General features: G+C 48.8%; 2 protein-coding genes across 2 annotated transcripts in view; one reads left to right on the plus strand and one right to left on the minus strand.

Annotated features, from left to right (window-relative positions):
- Positions 1-22,692, minus strand: part of LOC132572129 (zinc finger protein OZF-like) — a 1,123,325-nt gene that overhangs the window by 579,091 nt on the left and 521,542 nt on the right. The gene's annotated exons all lie outside the window — the stretch shown is intronic.
- On the plus strand, positions 3,196-4,775 carry LOC132570924 (zinc finger protein OZF-like). The gene is made up of 2 exons (XM_060237559.1): positions 3,196-4,195; positions 4,261-4,775. Exons 1-2 carry the CDS (start codon positions 3,196-3,198, stop codon positions 4,773-4,775), a joined length of 1,515 nt encoding a protein of 504 aa, XP_060093542.1.

Below are 22,692 nucleotides of genomic sequence, written 5' to 3' on the forward strand. Positions count from 1 at the left end.
GCATTGAAATAGGCATAGGGTGGGGAAAGGAGGGAAGAGGAGGAGTCTCGGCAAGGAGGGGGGGCACGGAGCTGTGGGGGGGAGCAGAGAGCCACGGGGGGACACTGTGGGGGAGGGCGCCAGGCAGCGAGTCTGGGATCTGGCCTTGGAAGAAATGATGATGTTAATTGCAGGGAGGCTCATAAGAACATAAGAGAAGCCATGTTGGATCAGGCCAGCGGCCCATCAAGTCCAACACTCTGTGTCACACAGTGGCAAAAAATGTTATATACACACATACACTGTGGCTAATAGCCACTGATGGACCTGTGCTCCATATTTTTATCTAAACCCATCTTGAAGGTGGCTATACTTGTGGCCGCCACCACCTCCTGTGGCAGTGAATTCCACATGTTAATCACCCTTTAGGTGAAGAAGTACTTCCTTTTATCCGTTTTAACCTGTCTGCTCAGCAATTTCATCGAATGCCCACGAGTTCTTGTATTGTGAGAAAGGGAGAAAAGTACTTCTTTCTCTACTTTCTCCATCCCATGCATTATCTTGTAAACCTCTATCATGTCACCCCGCAGTCGACGTTTCTCCAAGCTAAAGAGTCCCAAGCGTTTCAACCTTTCTTCATAGGGAAAGTGCTCCAGCCCTTTAATCATTCTAGTTGCCCTTCTCTGCACCTTCTCTAAAGCTATAATATCCTTTTTGAGGTGCGGCGACCAGAACTGCACACAGTACTCCAAATGAGACCGCACCATCGATTTATACAGGGGCATTATGATACTGGCTGATTTGTTTTCAATTCCCTTCCTAATAATTCCCAGCATGGCATTGGCCTTTTTTATTGCAAACGCACACTGTCTTGACACTTTCAGTGAGTTATCTATCATGACCCCAAGATCTCTCTCTTGATCAGTCTCTGCCAGTTCACACCACATCAACTTGTATTTGTAGCTGGGATTCTTAGCCCCAATGTGCATTACTTTGCACTTGGCCACATTGAACCGCATCTGCCACGTTGACGCCCACTCACCCAGCCTCAACAGATCCCTTTGGAGTTCCTCACAATTCTATGCCATTCTGCATATACTGGTTCAGATTCCGGGCTTTGATCTGGACTGTGGTGCTGACCTTTATTTATTTATTTATTTATCTGGGATTTATATCCCGCCCTTCCCACCGAGTGGCTCAGGGCGGCTTACAACAATTCTTACAACAATACAACAGGGCGGCTTACAACAATTCTTACAACAATACAACAGGGCGGCTTACAACAATTCTTCCAGAAGAATTGTTAGTTTTTAATTTCTTTCCTTCCCCATGTAAGACTGATGGCTTTCTCTCTCTCTGTCTCCCTCTCTTTCTGCAAATGAAGCCAAAAGTATAAGAGAAACTGGCGGAGAAAGAGAACGGCCTTGCATTCGAAGACAGATTTCAGGGTTCTTCTAGAGCAGCGTTTCCCAACAGCAGGGTCTGGACCCGGCACTCGGCCACGCCGGCCTCAGTGCCAGGTCGCGGGTCAACCGGTGGTCTGCCATCCCCCCTCTGCGCCTCCTCCCCAAAGCATTGCGCCCCCCTCATGACTCCTCTCTACCCCCTCAGGTCAATTTCAGGCTGGTTAACGCGTACCTTCCTCCCCTGCATGGAAAACGGCACTGAACTCTCACTCAGCGCGGGAACAGGTCAAACAAACATCCAAAAAGGCCGCCGCTGCTCCCTCCCGTACGCTTCCTTCCCATCCAGGAAGTGTGGGGGAGGGAGCAGCAGTGGTGGCCTTTTCGGACGTACATTCAACCTGCTGCCGGTCTGTCGCCACGCTGAGTGAGAGCTCAGCTTCGCTTTCCCCACCAAACAAGAAGGAGGGGCGCATTAACCAGCCTGAAACTGACCTGGGAGGGAAAAAGGAGGAGGTGGGGGGGGGGAACTAGGCCTGACTTCCCTTGGCCAGCTGAGGTCAGGGGACCCAGGCCTGCTTGTGCTGCTGGAGTTAGCAGTTTAAAAGGTGAGTTGCTCCCATCCCGTTTCTTTCCATTTTTCTTTTTCTCCATTTTTCTTCCTTTTATCCCTCCTTTCTTTCACTCCATCCCTCCCTTTTCCTTCCATCCTATTTCCTTTCTCTTTCTTTCTTTTTTTCTCTGTTTCCAACTCTGTCCTCGTTCTTTCTTTTTCTTTCTGTCTGTCAGTCTTTCGTTTTCTGTTTGCTTTATTTCCCACTCCCCTTCCTCTCTCTCTCTCTCTGTCAGTCTTTTACTTTGTCTCTTTCCCTCCTTCCCTCCCTTCCTTGCCATTGCTAATATGAGTGGTGGTGGTGGGGGGGGGGGAAGCTTGAAATGCCCTGCCATTTCATGTTTTCCCAGGCTGCCATTTCATGTTTTCCTTTCTTTTTCTCACTTTCTTTTCCCCTCTTTCTCTCTCTTTCTTTCTTTTTCTCTCTCTCTCTTCTCCCTCTCTCCTTCCCCCCCACCATTTCATGTTTTCCCAGGTTGAGAGCATTTTATATTTTTAGTTTTCTGCTGTGTGATCCATGTGCTTTTTCTTGATGTTTTATTTTAAAAATTGCATTGCAAAATCCCACTATTCTCCTACTTTTCCTAAACAAAACATTGCAATAGTTTTAGGCTTGTTTGTACATCATTTCCTGTCTCCCTCCTCCACCCTCAAAGTCTCCACCCCCAAATTATAATGGGCCACGAAGGAGAAGTGTAAAAATAACCGGACGACAGAGGGAAAAAGTTTGGAAACCCTATTATAGAGGCTCCCAAGAGCATATTTCCCTCCCAAATGAGTTGGTTCAGAGTGAGTGACCTTCACTCTTATGTCAGAAGAACAGGCCAGAAATAACCGTATGAGATTCCTGATTCCCTTCTGAGCAACATTTGGTTTGGTACAATCATAGAGGCCGGTGGTTAAGGAGGGAGGGAGGCCTTAATCTAGAGGCTCAGAAGCTCCTTCTGGGCAAGAGTTCAGCTGAAGTTCTTCATGGGTGGGGGAGGTGTCCTTAAATACCAGATATTCTTGGGGGAAGGCGGAGGGGTGGCTAAGATCAGTCCAGCTGGAAGAAGCCAAAGGCCCATCAGTCCTTTCCTCCTGCAGTCCCATAGATGCCTTTGGATCTTACCAGCCTTCCCAAGTGCTAACAAGATCTCTCTCTTTATTCCAGCAGAGGATGATCAGAGGAATGAGGAGGGTGAGAAACTTCATCAGGAAATGCCGAATAAAGTTAAAAATGAAGACTTCAATAAAAATATCAGAAATCACATCAGAGTGACGACAAAGAAAAGTGGCTTTATGGCTGAGAAGCGTGAGGGAAGACAGTGGAATATACATTTTCCGAAGTACAGTAAAATAAAAGCAAGCCAATCCATTCAGTGCAGAAAGTATTTCAGAAATAGATCACAGCTTCTTGTGTGTCAAAGAATAAAGAGACAGGGGGAACCTGAATACTCAGAGACCAGACATAAATTCATTCTCAATAGTAATATTAAACAGCATCAGAAAACCCACACAGGGGAGAAACCTTTTGAATGTTCAGTGTGTGGAAAGAGATTCAGTCAGAGTAGCCATCTTCAAGAGCATCAGAGAACCCACACAGGAGAGAAGCCTTTTGAATGCTCAGAGTGTGGAAAGAGATTCAGTCATAATGGCAATCTTAAAAACCATAAGAGAATCCACACAGGAGAGAAGCCTTTTGAATGCTCAGTGTGTGGAAAGAGATTCAGTCGGAGTGGCAATCTTCAAACGCATCAGAAAACCCACACAGGTGAGAAGCCTTTTGAATGCTCAGAGTGTGGAAAGAGATTCAGTCGGAGTGGAAGTCTTCAAGAACATCAGAGAACCCACACAGGGGAGAAGCCTTTTGAATGCTTGGAGTGTGGTAAGAGATGTAGTACGAGTGGCAGTCTTCAAAGGCATCAGAGAACCCACACAGGTGAGAAGCCTTTTGAATGCTCGGAGTGTGGAAAGAGATTCAGTCAAAGTGACAGTCTTCAACAGCATCAGAGAATCCACACAGGAGAGAAGCCTTTTGAATGCTCGGAGTGTGGAAAGAGATTCAGTCAGAGTGGCAGTCTTCAACAGCATCGGAGAACCCACACAGGGGAGAAGCCTTTTGAATGCTCAGTGTGTGGAAAGAGATTCAGTAACAATGGCAGTCTTCAAAGGCATCAGAGAACACACACAGGGGAGAAGCCTTTTGAATTTTCCGAGTGTGGAAAGAGATTCATTACGAGTGATCATCTTCAAAAGCACCAGAGAAGCCTTTTGAATGTTCAGTGTGTGGAAAGAGATTCAGTCACAATGGCAGTCTTCAAAAGCATCAGAGAATCCACACAGGAGAAAAGCCTTTTGAATGCTCAGTGTGTGGAAAGAGATTCAGTGAGAGTGGCCATCTTCAAAGGCATCAGAGAACCCACACAGGAGAGAAGCCTTTTGAATGCTCAGTGTGTGGAAAGAGATTCATTATGAGTGATCATCTTCAAAAGCACCAGAGAACCCACACCGGGGAGAAGCCTTTTGTATGCTCAGTGTGTGGAAAGAGATTCAGTGAGAGTGGCCATCTTCAAAAGCACCAGAGAACCCGCACAGGAGAGAAGCCTTTTGAATGCTCAGTGTGTGGAAAGAGATTCAGTCACAATGGCAGTCTTCAAATGCATCAGAGAACCCACACAGGAGAAATTCCTTTTGAATGCTCAGTGTGTGGAAAGAGATTCAGTAACAATGGCAGTCTTCAAAGGCATCAGAGAACACACACAGGGGAGAAGCCTTTTGAATGTTCCGAGTGTGGATAGAGATTCATTATGAGTTATCATCTTCAAACACATCAGAGAACCAACACGGGGAAAGCCTTTTGAATGCTCAGAGTGTGGAAAGAGATTTACCCGTATTTGCCGGCGTATAAGACGACTGGGTGTATAAGACGACCCCCCAACATGGGCACCGGGCGAGCATCGGAAGGCCACTATGGGCAGCTATGTCTATCCCAACTGAAGTGCACCCGGCGTATAAGACAACCCCCCCACTAGGAGGCATGTTTTTCAGGGCAAAAAAGTAGTCTTATACACCAGCAAATACTGTAGTTTGAGTGGCAATCCTCAAAAACATCAGAGAACCCACACAAGGGAGAAACCTTTTGAATGTTCAGAGTGTGGAAAGAGATTCAGTCAGAGTAGCCATCTTCAAACACATCAGAGGACCCACATACGGGAGAATCCTTTTGAATAAGTGTAGAAAGAGATTCCTGTGGAGTGGCATTCTTCAATGTCAACGGAGAATCCACACAGGAGAGAAACTTTTTGAATGCTCTGAGTGTGGAAAGAGATTCACTACAAAAGGCCATCTTCAGTATCATCAGGGAACTCACACACGAGAGAAGCCTTTTGAATGCTTGGAGTGTGGAAAGAGATCCATGTGGAGTGACAGTCTTCAAAGACATCAGAGAAACCACACAGGGGAGAAACCCTTTGAATGATCAAAGTGTGGAAAGAGGTCCAGGGAGAGGGGAACTCTTCAAGAGCATCAGAGAACACACACAAGGGATAACTTTTCGAATCCTCCATGTCCATCCATGGCTCTCCACACCTGTACTTGGAAATGGCCCTAAGGGAGAGACACCACCCCCATGAATGAGACCACTCTCTCCCCCCCCCCACATACACATACACTGAGATTGCTGAAGAGCATTTTGGCCCATCAACCTCCTTTACTGCAGTGGCAGCTGTTCTCCCATGCTGCTCGATGAGGGTAAGGGGAGCAGGCGATGGGACAGGCCCCAGAAGAAGCGAGAACAGACTACTGCATTGGAGAATCCAGAGGGGAGAAACCTTTTGAGTGCTCAGAGTGAGAGAAAAGATTCATTTAGAGTGGCACTCTTCAGATGAATCAAGGATCCCACGCATGGGGAGAAAATGTTGAAAAGAGATTCTGAAAGTGTGACAATTTTCAAAAGCGTATATGATCTCGTATAGGGAGAAACCTTTTGAAATCTCAGACTGTGGAAAGAGATGCTGTTGCAGAAGCACTCTTCGATGCAACTGAGAACCCACACAGGAAAGACACAATTTTAATGTTGGGAGCTCTGAAAGAGATTCAGTCAGAGCGGTAGTCTTCTGCTGCATCAAGAAAACAACACAAGTAGGATCCATGTAAGTGCTTAGCCCGTAAAAAGAGCTTTCCCCTTATTTCACACCTAAAAGACAACCACAGACCATAAAAAGTATTGAAAAGGTGCCAACTGCTTTAAAGGGCTGTAATCTCAGTAAAGGTTCAAGCATCAAGTTGTCCCCGACCCTTGGGGTGATGTCACATCATGATGTTTTCACGGCAGACTGTTTACGGGGTGGTTTTCTCGGTGTGGCTGAGCTGAGTGTACTGCTGACTTTCTCCAGTAGATTCCACAAGTAGACACACACACACTCCAGTTTGTATCAAAGCAGTGTGTATTATACAAATTACAGTGACTGGTTAATTACAGATACTGGTTAAACCGACAAAGTGCTTCGCAATGCATCCAATAATCCTCAAGGGAACAGAACGATGACACTTATCTAGATATATACAACAGCCAGCCAATGGGAGCAATGTACAAATTGCTGAGTCATTATCCACCTGACTCCAGCTCACATGATTCAGCTGTCACTGGCTGTCAGATCCAGATCTAAGATCTAAGCATGCTTCTTCACTCCTTATGCAGACTCATTATCAACAGGTTTGCCATTGCCTTCCCCAGTCATCTACACTTTATCCCCAGCAAGCTGGGTACTCTTTTTACTGACCTCAGAAGGATGGAAGGCTTGAGTCGGCTACCTGAACCCAGCTTCTGCTGGGATCGAACTCGGGTCGTGAGCAGAGCTTGGACTGCAGTGTATCCAGAAAAGGAGCCAAGTGCTTTAAAAGGCTTGACTCTACAGAAGAAACCTTATCCTGATCAGAAATAAATGTTATAAGTCCTCGAACTGTGGAAAGAGCATTAGCCATGTTCAGAATCCCAAGAAGATCCCACAGAGAAGAAAACAAGGATGGGCAATGGAATCTCCAGATTAGAAAATCAGCTGATCTCTCTTTTATAATCGATGAGTTCGCCCAAGGAAGGAATCTCCTCAATGCTCTGTTTGTAGGAAGAGCCTGAGGCACAAATGTAGCTCTCGTGTTCCTTAGAGAATCCATAAAAGCATGAAACTTTCTTATAGCTGTTTGTGATGAGTTTCTTCAAAGGTCCTGGTGCTATTAGTTTAGAAAGGCTGAGAACGTAGTTACACCCAGGAGGGAGGGTGTTTTTAGTGGTCCCCCTCCTCTGTGAAACTTGCTACTTCAAGTTATCTGCCAGTCTAACTCTGACATCTTTAAATCTGGCAAAAACAGTTCCTTTCCCAGAGCCTATCAAGGAAAAGAACATTTGAGGTAACGGACATCTACAGCCTCTCTGCTGCTGGAGTAAATATAGTGTAACCAGCCGGCATTCTGGCAGTAGAATTAACTTGGGATGAAAGAAACAGGTTGTGTTCCCTAACCCAAGAACTCAGTAATTTCAGTGGCCCCTTCAGGTACGATGCAGAACTGATCCAGGGCTATCTGGCACTGTGGGGGAGGGGTTGGTTTTTAAGGTACTGGCACCGAATTTGCTCTCTTTCTGCTTCTGCCTCTTCTCAACCCTCCCTCCCCAAATATTCAAAAGACTGGACCGGGGGGGGGTCCATTCTATGGGACCTAAAGGCCTGCTTGTTTGCCAAGGCTTTCATGGGGGCTTGAATTCCAGGTATCTCTTCAGGGAGTGAGGGAGGGAGATATGAAGTCTGCTGCTGTGTTTTGGGTTCCAAAAGGAAATGTTTGTTATTGTAAGGTGCCTTGAACTACAGGGGAGAGCCTTGACCATTTCCCCCATGGAATGGTGTGTGGAGGGTCAGCTCAGGGTCGCTTTGTGAGGGGATGGAGTGCCAAGGAGCGGGGGGGGCGGGGTTGCAGTAGCCGGTCAGAAACGACATACTCCACGAGGGAGAAGGGTTGACCATCCACAGCAATCATCACTGTTGAGTTCCTCCTTCTGGGGTCTTCCCTCGATACGGCCTCCCAGGAGTCAAAGGTTGACTGTGTCTGAACATGGAAGTTCCCTTTAATCACGCTGTCTAGTAGCCATTACAAGACCTCTCCTTCAGGAATCCATGTCATCCCCTTTGAAAGCTGTCTGCCTGTGGCCATCACTGCATCCTCTGGCAGCGAATTTTGCCTTCAATAATTCCCTGTGTGGAGAACTATTTTCTCTTGCCCCTCCTGAATCTATTGCTGTCAGCTTCCTTGGATGCTTTCAAGACAGAAGATATTGGGAAGTTATTGGATTTATATCCCGCCCTCCACTCCGAAGAGTCTCAGAGCAGCTCACAATCCCCTTTCCCTTCCTCCCCCACAACAGACACCCTGTGAGGTGGGTGGGGCTGGAGAGGGCTCTCACAGCAGCTGCCCTTTCAAGGACAACCCCTGCCAGAGCTATGGCAGACCCAAGGCCATTCCAGCAGGTGCAAGTGGAGGAGTGGGGAATCAAACCCGGTTCTCCCAGATAAGAGTCTGCACACTTAACCACTACACCAAACTGGCTCTCCAGTCATTTGAGAGAGGGAGACAGTTCCTTGCTGACAGGTTCTCCTGGGGGCTTCCTGATCACTACTGCCTCTCCTCAGGGCCCATTGCAAGAAGCTCAGGACAGTCCATCCCCCCCTCCCCCAAACAAACAGTGCCAAGGAGTTCCTTGACAGGGTGGCAGTTTAAGGGGATCGAGGCCTCTGTCCACAACTCAATCTATGAACAACGCACTCTCTGGCTCAGGGAGGGAGGTTATTATTTTGGAGAGTCTGTTTGGAAAAGGTAGGGAAGAAGACAGGAACATGAAGGGGTACTGCTGAAATGGAAGCTACTGTGGGGGAAGATTCGGGTATTTCTAGCAGGGGCTAGAAGGCGTGGAAGGAGAAAGCTCCAGCCCTCAAATCCCTGGCATGATGAGAAAGAGCTTTATGTAGGGAGCCCAAGAAGGGAGCACTGTGGGAGAACTGGGTTTGATTCCCCTCTCCCCCTCCATGTGCAGCCAGGGCCAGGCTACCTGCTTGTGCCCCCCTCCCCCCACAAGTTTTAAAAACATTGTTCCAGATATTTCTGCAGTGCGGTAGGATGGCTGAGAGCTGGACTAGTAGGTCTCCTCCTTGCCCTGTGCAGAATTAGAATATGATTGCAGCTGTGTCCTATTATCCCGCTCATTCAACAGTGACTTGTGTGGGTTTAAACTTCACATACTTCTAATAGGAATGCTAAGGATGCTCTAGAGTGACTGCATCCTGGGCTGCCTACCTGCTTCCGCCCTTTCTGTCAAGCCGACTTCTACGACAACACAAAAAACTGTGGAAAATAATGAGTAAATCATGAAAATTACTTCAAAATAATAATATAATAATAATAATAAACTTTAATTTGTATCCCGCCCTCCCCGCCAAAGCAGGCTCAGGGCGGCTAACAAGACAATTTACATAAAACAATTTTAAAATACAATCGGAACATACATTTAAAAAGGTTACATAGAAGTTAAAACTACATAAAAGTTAAAACTACAATAAATTAAGGTGCTATATTCAGTAGATATATTAATTAATTATTTAAGTAGATATATTAATTAAGTAAGTAAATATATTAATTAATTAAAAATTATAATTAATTAATTTTTAAACACTACAACCTCACGTATTATTGCATATTATCGAGGATTTATGAATACAAGGAACAAAGCGCAGAGAATAAATTTTCAAAAGTGCTTGCAGCTAACCATGTCCATTGCCGACTTAAGACGCTTGAAGACTATTCACCCGACTCCGCCAGTGACAACCGTGTTGCAATTGCAGATGGTTCTTGTATTTCAGGAAAGAATTTTTGATTTTAAGACGTTATTTAAGACTTTCATCCTTTAAAGAAGTTTGATATATAGTAGATAGAGAAGGGAGAAGGGACTTGGGCGGAGCTCCTGGAAGATGGGCGGAGTGGAAATGGCTAAATCTGAGTTGGGGAATTTCCAAGGAGGGGAGGATCCTGCAGGAGACATACTGCCTTAGAGGGAAAGCCCCCCCCAACCCCCCCCCCCGGAGGTTGGCCAGCCCAGCAGAGACCCTGCGGGAAGAACCCCCCTTCCTCCAGCCTGGGGGCAGGGATAATCCAGGGCGGGGGTCCTTCCCCTTCAGCCCCCCCCCCCCACACCAGCTGTGCCCCCTCGCCTGCCTGACTCCACAGTGGCTTTCAGCATTTCCCTGGACTTGCAAGGAAGGGCCAGGAGACCCAAAGAGGTTTTCTCTCCAGGGGGGCAAATGGTCTATTCCAAGAAGAGCCTGGTGCCATCATCACTAAACCTCCCCCTTTTCTCCCCCCCCCCCATTGAGTTTGATGGTCTTTATTCCAGGAGCGGGAGGACTCAGGAGGGGGGACCCAGCTGCAGCCTCCTTTCTCTGAGCAGCCCCGGACACCCCGGGAGGAGCTCAACCCCCTGCAGCAGAGTTACTCCCGAGCAGCCCCATTGAGCAGCACAAGGCGTGGCTGACGGCAGCCCGGCTGAAGCTCCTCCAGGACACCTTTCTCCTTCCTCTGCAGCACGGAGAGGGTTAAAAGCACTGAGATGCTTGCTAGAGAGGCCGAGCAAGGAGTGGGGAGGGGGCAGGAGAGGAAGGGGGCTTTTCCCAGGGAAGGGGAGGGGTTTGCATTTGCAGGGCGAAGGAGGACTGGGAGGGGTGCAGAGAAGCTGCAGGAGGAGGGGAAAGCCTTGCAGCAGCCGGATCCCTGAGAGGTCTGCTTGGAAGTAAGTCTTATGGGGGAGAGAAGCGTTTAGATCTTGGAAGGAAGGTGGGGATAAATGCAAACCAGGGCAATTCTCTGGATGAATTTGTTGTATATTCCCTGCTTTTTATTTTGGGGTTCAAGTGGGGTGAAGGGTGTGTGTTTGTGTGTACATATTTTCCACTTTGCACACACTGTCTGTCTCTTTCTCTCCATCCCCTCAGGAAGAAGGCTTTTTTCATAGCCCCGTGAATAAAGGCATGTTTTCAAAGACAGAGGTGACCCAAGAGAAGGGGAAGGAGATAGAAGAGCAGGACCCCGAAGGACCTGGAACTGGCAAAGGAGCAAGGAAAAGCCCCCATCCCATCCAACCTGGAAGTGATACTGAATTCTGGAAAAGAGCTGGGCCAGAGATCTTGGCTAAGGACACCATGACTTCAGATGGACATTGCCGACGCTTCCGGCAGTTCCGCTACCATGAGGCCGATGGGCCCCGAGAGGTTTGCAGCCAGCTCCATGGACTTTGCAGCCAGTGGCTGCAGCCAGAGAGGCACACCAAGAAGCAGATCCTGGACCTGGTGATCCTGGAGCAGTTCCTGACTCTCCTGCCCCAGGAAATGCAGGGCTGGGTCAGAGGATGTGGGCCGGAGACCAGTTCCCAGGCGGTGGCCCTGGCCGAAGGTTTCCTCCTGTGTCAGGCAGAGGAGAAGAGGCAGGCAGAACAGGTGAGGGGATTCCCTCCAGGTGTGTCTAATAAAGCAACAATATCTGACCTTTAAGTTTCCTTGCCAGATAATTGCCCAGAGCCTCTTCTGCTAGAGAATTTCTGACCCCTGCAGATAACTCATCAGATCTGCTGAGAGGAGGGTGCAGAGTCTGGGAGTGGGGCAGGATCCCTTCCTTGGTCTCTTTTCCATTCCATCTCTTACCCCTCCCCTTTCCTGCTGTTTCAAATGCAGGGACAACCTTTGAAAATGGAAGCTGCAATCCCTGAGGGAAAAGGAGGTTCCTTGGAGCAGGGGCAGAGGGTGCAGGCGGTGGACCGTGCCCAAGATGCCCTCTCCTGTGGTAAGGACTCTTTGTTCCTGCGGAGGCTTTTAATGTGATGGGTAGAGAGGTCAGGTCAGGGGGGGGAAATGCATATTTCTATATGCAACACACTCAATAGCCACACACTGTGATGTCTCTAAAAGATCGGACAAACTCCTGGAGGACCATTTATCCCATAACTTTAAAAATTCATCTCTCACCTTCTTTCCCTAAAAGGTCTCAGATTCCCTGGGGAGGGGAAGGCAGGCAAACCTCGAAAGGGACCCTCCACCTTCTGGGGGAGCAGAGCTCTGAAACCACTCCCTGGGGGCCAATAATCATGGGGACATTTTCCTTCTGTGCCTGTGCTTGGAGGGTCATCTGGGGGGCTGCTGTGGGTCGCAGGGGGTGGAGTAGGGATGGCAGGCTCTGGCCCAGCACTTGCAGGCACTGGAGAGGGTCTTGGGGTGGGACATGGGACAGCCGTGATGTCCATGTTGAGGTTGTGTCAGGCTGAAAACCTGGTTTCATTTAATTTAATTTTAATTTGCGATTTATACCCCACCCTGTCCTGCAAGGCGAGCTCAGAACGGCTTACAACATTAAAACGTTACAGTAACAATAAATAAAACATATTCAATTCAGCATGCCCCAGAGAAACTCTGAAAGCTCATTCCTATGACCCTCCAGTCTCCAGAATTGTTCTAGCATTTCCACTCCTCATTTCCCTCCTTGTAGGGCAAACACAACTCTGACAGAAGTCTGAAATACATTGGCAGTATTTATAATTCCTAAGGCTCAGAGGTCCCTGGTGCTTCTCTTCTGCCTCTCCCAGAATGTAGCATAAAGTATTTTAAAAACGAGTTGAGTGTACATAGCAGAAGGTTTCACAACCCTGGGAATAATGTGTGTGTGAACCAGGAAACAAACAAGCAAACTCCCTCCCTCCCTCTCTTGCCTCAGGAACAGGCAGTGAGGAGATGCTGTTGAGCCGTTGTCTTTTCCAAGGTGTGGGAACAGTCGCTGCACTTCCAATCCAGGTAGGAGAGATGAGCAGGGGGGGCACAGCCTGGGTCCCTCCTCCTTTCTCAGGGGAGCTTTTGCTCCTTCAGTTTCTACAAGGGGTCCGTGAGAGAGATCCTTTGAATTCTGTTGCATTTACCCATCCCAAGCATTCCTTTCTGTACCTTCGTAGATGACTCCCTTCCAGGGTGGAATCTCTGAAGAAGAGGAGATATTCTTTTTCTTTTAGGGTCCCTTGACCATTTCCCCCATTGAATGGTGTGTGGAGGGTCAGTTTAGGGTTTCTTTGTGAGGGGATGCAGTGCCAAGGGGCTGGGTTGCAATAGCTGGTCAAAAACTACATACTCCACGAGGGAGAAGGGTTGACCATCCCCAGCAATCCTCTCACTGTTGAGTGACTCCTTCTGGGGTCTTCCCTTGATACGGCCTCCCAGGAGTCAAAGGTTGACTGTGTCTGAACATGGAAGTTCCCTTTAATCATGCTGTGTGGTGATCATTATGAGACCTTTCCTTCAGGAATCCATGTCATCCCCTTTGAAAGTTGTTTATGCCTGTGGCCATCGCTACATCCTCTGGCAGCGAATTTTGCCTTCAGTCACTCCCTGTGTGGAGAACTATTTCCTCTTGCCCCTCCTGAATCTATTGCTGTCAGCTTCCTTGGATGCTTTCAACATCTAGTCATTGGAGAGAGGGAGAAAGTTCTCTTTGTCAACTCTCTCCATCTTGTGCATCGTTTAGCGCTACCACAGTAGCAACTCTGTGGATTTTCAGTGGTTGGACGTGGGCTATGCAAGATTGGCTCGCACTCTGTCTCTGGCATGCCATTGGCTGATTCTCTCCCTCTCGCCCACTGCCAGCCCCGTCAGGTTAGAACCCAACCAGACGGCCACTGATCTCTTGAGGGAGACAGTTCCCTGCTGACAGGTTCTCCTGGGGGCTTCCTGATCACTACTGCCTCTCCTCAGGGCCCATTGCAAGAAGCTCAGGACAGTCCGTTCCCCCCTCCCCCAAACAAACAGTGCCAAGGAGTGGGGGGTTGCAGGAGCCGGTGAAAAGCTACATACTCCATGAGGGAGAAGGTTTGACCATCCACAGCAATCATCTATGAACCAAACCGAAAACTGAGATGTTTATGAGGCAAACAGCAGCACCTACTTCTCATCCCCTGACACACAAGGAATCTTTATTCGCTGCAGGGAGGGGCCAGTTCAACAGCAACAGAGAAACAGACGGATACTATAAAATGAATCAAGCCCCTTTGCCAACTGCAAATACTCTTCACTCTTGCTTTTCAAATTAGGCTACAGTTGGCTCATGTGATGGAGTGGACTCTATTATGTCCTATGGATCCATAGGACACAATGGACTGTAGTCTATCTTATCAGCCCATATGACAGAATGTACTCACTTGTATCCCATGGGCCCATAGGATGGAATGGACTCCATTCTGTCCTATGGGCTTATAGGACATAATGCAGTCCATTCTGTCTTACGGGCTGATAGCATAGATCTAGAGACCAGAGAGAAGCAATGTTAGCTTCATGATTTTGCTGGAGTGAGGCCTGAACTATGCTAAGGTCACATTGCAATGAAGAGCTACCTAGGAAACGCTTCGGTCTCCACTCTGAGGCTGAGACTTTTAAGATTCTGCCATCTAACACCATGTGCCAATGTATTAGATAGAAAAGTTAGATTTCCTCTTTTATGCTGCTAGGCTACGGAGATTGTTTTGCCTCATATCAAGATTGTTTTTTAAGGATTTAATAAATCTTCTCGATTTTGCTGAGATCTGCTTTGTTGTGAACCTCTGGCCCGGCTTGGGTTTCTTGACAGCGTGGCAGTTTAAGGGGATCGAGGCCTCTGTCCACAACTGAATCTATGAACAACGCACTCTCTGGTTCAGGAAGCGAGGTTATTATTTTGGAGAGTCAGTATGGAAAAGGCAGGAAAGAAGACAGGAACATCAAGTCGTACTGCTGAAATGGAGGTTGCTGTGGGGCAAGATTCAAGCACTTCTAGGAGGTGCTAGAAGGCATGGAAGTGCCTGGAAGGAGAAAGTTCCTGCCCTCAAATCCCTGGCATGACAAGGAAGAAAAGCTTTATCTAGAGACGCCAAGAAGAGAGCACTCGGAGAACTGGGTTTGATTCCCCTTTCCCCCTCAATGTGCAGCCAGGGCCGGACTATCTGGGACCATGGGCGAGGCAACCTGCATGTGCCCACCTCCCCCCACAATTTTTAAAAACATGTTTCAGATATTTCTGCAGTGCTGTAGGATGGCTGAGAGCTGGAGTGTGAGTGACAGTCTTCAAAAGCATCAGAGAATCCACAAAGGAGAAAGGACTTTTGAATGCCCAGTGTGCGGAAAGAGATTCAGTGAGAGTGACAGTCTTCAAACGCATCAGAGAACCAAGACAGGGGAGAAGCTTTAGAAATTCTCACCGTGTGGAAAGAGATTAATATGGAGTGGCAGTCTTCAAAATCATCAGAAGACCCACACAGGGGAGAAGCCTTTTGAATGCTCAGAATATGGAAAGAGATTCATGTGGAGTGACAGTCTTCAATCGCATCAAAGAACCCAAACAGGGGAGAAGACTTCTGAATGTACATTGTGTGGAAAGATGCACTGAGAGTGGCAGTCTCCAAAAGCATCCAAGAACCCACACAGGGGAGAAGCCTTTTGATTGCTCAGAGTGTGGAAAGAGATTCAGTTAGAGTGGCAGTCTTTAAAAGCATCAGAGAACCCACACAGGGGAGAAGCCTTTTGAATGCTTGGAGTGTGGAAAGATTTTGACTCGGAGTGGCAATCTTCAACAGCATCAGAGAACCCACACAGGGGAGAAGCCTTTTGAATGTACATTGTGTGGAAAGATGCACTGAGAGTGGCAGTCTTCAAAAGCATCAAAGAATCCACACAGGGGAGAAGCCTTTTGAACGCTCAGTGTGTGGAAAGAGATTCAGTCAGAATGGCAGTCTTCAAACGCATCATCAGAGAACCCACACAGGAGAGAAGCCTTTTGAATGCTTGGTGTGTGGAAAGAGATTTAGTATGAGTGGACATCATCAAACGCATCAGAGAACCCACACTGGGGAGAAGCCATTTGAATTCTCAGTATGGAGATTCATTACGAGTGATCGTCTTCAAGAGCACCAGAGAACCCACAAAGGGGAGAAATCTTTTGAATTTTCTAAGTGTGGACAGAGATTTTGTATGAGTGGCAGTCTTCAACGTCATCAGAAGACCCACACAGGGGAGAAGGGTTTTGAATGCTCAGAGTGTGGAAATAGATTCAGTGAGAGTGGAAATCTTCAGAAGCAGCAGAGAATCAACACAGGAGAGAAGCCTTTTGAATGCTCAGTGTGTGGAAAGAGATTAGTGAAAATGGCAGTCTTCAAAGGCATCAGAGAACGCACACAGGGGAGAAGCCTTTTGAATGCTCAGAGTGTGGAAAGAGATTCATTACGAGTTATCATCTTCAAACACATCAGAGAACCCACACAGGGGAAAAGTTTTTTGAATGCTCAGAGTGTGGAAAGAGAATCAGTGAGAGTGGCAGTCTTCAAATGCATCAGAGAACCCACACAGGGGAGAAGCCTTATAAATTCTCAGAGTGCGGAAAGCGATTAATATGGAGTGGCAGTCTTCAACGTCATCATAAGATCCACACAGGGGAGAGGCCTTTTGAATGCTCAGAATGTGGAAAGAGATTCATGTGGAGTGACAGTCTTCAAAAGCATTAGAGAATCTACACAGGAGAGAAGCCTTTTGAATGCTCAGTGTGTGGAAAGAGATTCAATGAGAGTGGCAGTTTTCAATCGCATCAAAGAACCCACACGGGAGAAGCCTTTTGAATGCTTGATGTGTGGAAAGAGATTTAGTATGAGTGGACATCTTCAAACACATCAGAGAACTCACACAGGGGATAAACCCTTTGAATGCTCAGAGTGTGGAAAGAGATTCAGTCTGAGTGGCAATCTGCAACAGCATCAGAGAACCCACACAGGGAGAAGCCTTTTGAATGTACAGTGTGTGGAAAGAGATGCAGTGAAAGTGGCAGTCTTCAAAAGCATCAGAGAACCCACACAGGTGAGAAGCCTTTTGAATGCTCGGAGTGTGGAAAGAGATTCAGTCAGAGTGGCAATATTCAAACGCATCAGAGAACCCACACAGGAGAGAAGCCTTTTGAATGCTTGGTGTGTGGAAAGAGATTTAGTATGAGTGGACATCTTCAAACGAATCAAAGAACCCACACTGGGGAGAAGCCATTTGAATTCTCAGTATGGAGATTCATTACGAGTGATCGTCTTCAAGAGCACCAGAGAACCCACAAAGGGGAGAAATCTTTTGAATTTTCTAAGTGTGGACAGAGATTTTGTATGAGTGGCAGTCTTCAACGTCATCAGAAGACCCACACAGGGGAGAAGGGTTTTGAATGCTCAGAGTGTGGAAATAGATTCATGTGGAGTGGAAGTCTTCAGAAGCAGCAGAAAATCAACACAGCAGAGAAGCCTTTTGAATGCTCAGTGTGTGGGAAAAGATTCAGTCACAGCGGCAGTCTTCAATATCATCAGAGAACTCACACAGGGGAGAAGCCTTTTGAATGCTCAGAGTGTGGGAAGAGATTCATTCAGAGTGGCAGTCTTCAAACACATCAGAGAACCCACATAGGGGAAAAGCCTTTTGAATGCTCAGTGTGTGGAAAGAGATTGAGTTGCAGTCTTCAATACCATCAGATAAACCACACAGGGGAGAAGCCTTTTGAATGCTTGGAGTGTGGAAAGAGATTCATGTGGAGTGACAGTCTTCAAAGGCATCAGCTAACCCACACAGGGGAGAAGCCTTTTCAATGATCAAAGTGTGGAAAGAGATCCAGAGAGAGGGGGACTCTTCAAAGAACATCAGAGAACACACACAAGGGATAACTTTTTGAATCCTCGATGTCCATCCATGGCTCTCCACACCTGGACTTGGAAATGGCCCTAAGGGAGGGACACCATCCCCATGAATAAGACCACTCTCTCTCTCCCCCCACACACACATACACTGAACTTCCTGAAGAGCTGTTGGCCCATCAACCTCCTTTACTGCAGGGGCAGCTGTTCTCCCAAGCTGCCCGATGAGGGTAAGGGGAGCAGGCGATGGGACAGGCCCCAGAAGAAGCGAGGACAGACTTCTGCATTGGAGAATCCAAACAGGAGAAACCTTGTGAGTGCTCAGAGTGAGAGAGAAGGTTCATTTAGAGTGGCGCTCTTTAGCTGAATCAATGATACCGCGCGTGGGGAGAAAATGTTAAAAAGAGATTCAGAAAGCCCAGTCTACTTTGGGGGAGGGGGCGGTTGCGGTCCCCCTCCCTTTGCTGGCGCTTCCTTGCAGCTTGCTTGTGGGTCCTGCTGGGGTTGCGCTTCTTCCAGAGCCCGGCTGGAGACCCGGGAGGCAGGGGGCAGCGGGGGGGGGTAGGATTTGGGGGGGGGGCTACCACTGGGTTTTTTTACCTCGATTGGGATGGGATTGCCAACCTCCAGGGAGGGCCTGGAGACCTGCCCTAACAAGAGCGCATCTCCAGACTGCAGGAAAGGAAAGGGCGGTTTCGGAGGGGGGACTCGGGGGTGGCATCAGAGCCCTATTGAATGAGCCCATTCTGTCCCCAAACCCCGCCTTCCCAGCCCCCCTCCCCATCTGAGCTGCAGTGGGGGGGAGGCCGACAGAAAAACGCTTCCTCTTCCATTTAAGAGCAAGCCTGGTGCGCCTCCTCTCCCCCACCCCAATTCTTCTGCGGTCCTTATTCTAAGCAGCTGCTGGGATTCTGCTCCAGCCTCCTTTCCCGGGATCCTCGGGGCATGCAGCCCCCTGCAGAGTTTCTCCCAAGCAGCCCCATGGAGCAGCACTGCAGATGGCAGCCTGGCTCCTCCTACAGAGGACAGGAAGGCACAGGTTGCGTTCCTCTGCGGCACCGAAAGGGTTAATGCCAGAAACTCATTGGCTAGAGAGGCACAGCAAAAAATGCAAGGGGGGGGCGGAGAAGAAGAGGGGCTCTTGCTGGCCTTCCTTGGCTGTGTAGGCATGCGCAGAGAAAGGAGTTTGCTTCTGAACTTGGGCCAGAGAACAGGAAGGGCTGCAGAGAAGCTGAAGCAGAGAACAGCAGTGCAGCTGGAGCCTGGAAACATTTACTTAGAAGTAAGCCATGGGGGGGGGGAGGCGGGGCTCATGCATGCCAAGGCAGGGCTGTGCTAAGTTGGTGGGAGATTTCTGGACATCCGGGCTTCCCTTCAGCCTGGCTGCCCTCGCCCACCAACGCTCTGTAATGATGCAGCTCGGCCGGGGATGGTGCAGAGGCAGGGAGGAAAGCTTCCTGTGCAGCCCGAGGCAGGGACTGTTCCCCTCTTTCTGCCTCTGTCTCTGGGGCTGTAAAGCCAGCGCTTCTCCCCAGGACGCAGCAAGCCCTTGAAGGGGGGCGGGGGGCTGGAGCCGGGCTGTGCCCTTTCCCTCCAGAAATATTGTCAAAACTCCCAGAGGGGCGCTTTCTAGCCGCACGAGGTCCAGGGGGCGACAGAAAAAAGTCTTCCTCGTCTGCTTAAAAGCGAGCCTATGAAGCCACCTCCCCCCCCCTCCCTGACACTCAACCGAATTCTTCTGTGGGGAGGGATTCAGCTTCAGCCTCCTTTTCCCGAGAAGCCTGAACAGCGCTGGATGCTCTGGGCATACAACCCCGTGCAAAGTCACTCCCGAGCAGCCCCATTGAGCAGCATGGAAGATGGAGACTGGCCTCTGCTGGAGACGAAGGGAGGACACATTTTGCACTCCTCTGCAGCACCGAAAGGGTTAATGCCACAGAGCCATTTGCTAGAGAAGCCAAACTGGGGGGTGGGGTTGGAAAAGATTGGGGTTCTTTCCCTCTTTGCGTGAGCTCATGGATGTGGGAAGGAAGGGGTTTGCTTCTGAACTGGGAAAGAGAGCCGGAGGGGTGCAGAGAAGCAGCAGTAGCAGGAGGGGGAAACTTGCAGCCAGATCCCCCCCCCTGTGGTTTACTTAAAAGTAAGTCACAGAGAGGTGGGGAGGGATAAGCTTCTAGGGAGGCAGGTGGGGATCAGGCCAAGCAATGGCTTTCCGAGGATGGCCACCTCCCAACCGTGCAGCCATTTTCTTCCAGGGAACTGATCTCTGTCCCTTGGAGGTGAGTTCTAATTCTGGGAGAACTTCAGGCCCTACCTGGCCGTTACAAACCAAGGGATTCAGGGAAAGAGCTAAAGCCCCCATAATCAATTACTCTGAATACATAACTAGCACATGTTACTACAGACCCAAATATTATTTCTTATGTTCTTATCAATAAATGAGCCCCCTTCTCTTTCATGCATAGATCCATTGCACAGTCCACAATATGAAGTGCCCTAAATGTCTCTTGAAGGGCAAGCGTCTTCTCGGCCTCTCACAAGAGCAGGGGGAAAGTGCTTGGGCTGATCCTGCATTTCTAAAATAAAGAGATTGCAAACAGACTGCTCAGTTTCATATGTCGATATCACTGCAAAGTGGGAACCTTTCTCAGGAATTTCTTTGGCACTGTAGTAAAATTTGTTGGTTATTTCTTCAGGGTAGTTGATTGGTTTTTGGCTTCAGCCACCTAGAGGTTGGTAACTTTGAGAGGCACCAGTTTTGTTCAGCTATGTAAGCGGAGTTTGTTGGGGAGCAAAAATAATTAGTGTCTTTCAATGTAAGGAAAGTTCAGTACATGAAACTGACATTCTCTTGCTGGTCCTTTTCATTCTGCAAACCAACAACCCAAGCAGGCCTTTTGGGGAGTGGGGTGAATTAAGGAAGGGGTGTGGGCTGGGGAAGGGAAGTCCAGCCTGCACTGGAATTGGCTGCATCCCCATCCTAAGCCCCTGATACGGGCCCACTGTAGGGCTTGGGCAGCTAGCAGGGGTCCAAGGCCCGCCAAGCAGAGGTGAGGAACATTTTAGATACCTCTGTTGCTAAGGTGGAGAGACCCTAGCAACCCCATGGGTGCTCCTAGAGACACCACCCACGCCCACCAATCAGAGTATTAGATGGGTCCCCTGACAGGCAGACAGGGGTGGAGCATGCAGATGTGGCCACACCCCCAAGATGTACAAGGCTAGGAGGAACAAATGCTGCACAAAATTCCATCACTGTGAGGATTGTGTCATGAATACACACCAAGGAGATCCACAGATGCGGGTTCAAGTCCCCATCTGCAGCAGTGATTGCAAAGTGGGCACACAGGGAGAGAACACACCTGCCCCAAACGCATCACTCCTGCCCATCCCTCCATGGCTCACTTGGCAGAGGCAGCCGTAACACAATGCCAGATCCTCCCTCCTGCACCTCGGTTAAGGTGGGCGGAATGGCATCTTTTTGCCAGGTGAGAGAGGTACAAACCCGCAGGCAGCACAGCAGGGAGAAACACCAGAGCACAGTCCCAGGAGGGGAGGGTTCAGATCTTGTTAAGGGAGATGCCAAAAAGAATAAGAAGCCTTCTTTTGGAGGGAGTCAGGAGGCACAGAAAGGAATCCCAGATGTGATCCAATGCATTAAGTCATTCATGCTGATTGGCTTGTTGCAATGACAGGTGTTTTAGCTGATTCTCCCCCCCCCCCACCGCCCAACTTTCATCTCCAGCAGGGCACCACTGAGATAACTAGTAGCCATGCAAAGGTGTCCAAGATCTTGGCATAGGCTTCATTCCAAATCGTCTGGACTCTGAAAAATGGTCCTTTCAGGGTGAGCAGGAATACGGGGCAGGGAGAAAACTGCGACAATTCTCAAGGATGAAGGACTTGTGGTACAGTCCCTGCTTCTTTTTTGGAGTGGAGGTTGTATTTATAGGTGCATGTACGTGTCTGCGTGTTTGTGTGTGTATATACGTATCTTCCTTCTCACACACTCCTATTGGTCTCTCTCTGTCCCCCCAAGGAGAAGCTTCAGAATAAAGACAACTTCTCAAAGACAGAGGTGGCCCAAGAGAAGGCGAAGGAGATGGAAGAGCAGGACTCAGAAGGACCTGGAACTGATAAGAGAGCAAGCAAGAGTCTACATCCTAACCCAGTTGGGAGTGGTGTTGAATTCTGGGAAAGGACAGTGCCAGAGGTCCTGGCTAAGAACACCCTGACCTCAGAAGTATGTTTCCAGCAGTTCCGCTACCATGAGGCCAATGGGCCCCGAGAGGTTTGCAGCCAGCTCCATGGACTTTGCAGCCAGTGGCTGAAGCCGGAGAGGCACACCAAGAGGCAGATCCTGGACCTGGTGATCCTGGAGCAGTTCCTGACTCTCCTTCCCCAGGAAATGCAGTGCTGGGTCAGAGGATGTGGGCCGGAGACCAGTTCCCAGGCGGTGGCCCTGGCCGAAGGTTTCCTCCCGAGTCAGGCAGAGGAGAAGAGGCAGGCAGAACAAGTGAGGAGGGATTCCCTACAGGTGTGTCTAATTGAAGCAACAATATCTCACCTTATCTTAAAGTTTCCTTGCCGGATATTTGTGTAGAGCCTCTTCTGCTAGAGAATTTCTGACCCTTGCAGATAACTCATCAGAACTGCTGATAAGAGGGTGCAGAGTCTGGGAGTGGGGCAGAATCCATTCCTTGATATCTTTTCCATTCCATCTCTTATCCCTCTTCCTTGCTGCTGTTTTAGATGTGGGGACCACCTTTGGAGATGGAAGCTGCAATCTCTGAGGCAGAAGGAGCTTCCTTGGAGCAGGGGCAGAGGGGGCAGGAGGTGGAGCGTGCCCAAGATGCCCTCTCCTGTGGTAAGGACTCCTTGTACCTGGGGAGCATGTGAATGTGATGGGTAGAGAGGTCAGGTCAGTGGGGGGGAAATGCATATTTCTTTAGGCAACGCAGAGTTAACTG

Source organism: Heteronotia binoei, chromosome 5 (genome assembly GCF_032191835.1).
Source record: "Heteronotia binoei isolate CCM8104 ecotype False Entrance Well chromosome 5, APGP_CSIRO_Hbin_v1, whole genome shotgun sequence".
Taxonomy (NCBI): Eukaryota; Metazoa; Chordata; class Lepidosauria; order Squamata; family Gekkonidae; genus Heteronotia; species Heteronotia binoei.

Bases quoted from the DNA above. Each gene is read 5' to 3' on its own strand.
- LOC132570924 (XM_060237559.1), top strand. From the start codon at position 3,196: ATGCCGAATAAAGTTAAAAATGAAGACTTCAATAAAAATATCAGAAAT. The intron at 4,196-4,260 runs GTGGAAAGAGAT...TTGAATGTTCAG, and splicing joins GCCTTTTGAATTTTCCGAGT to TGTGTGGAAAGAGATTCAGT.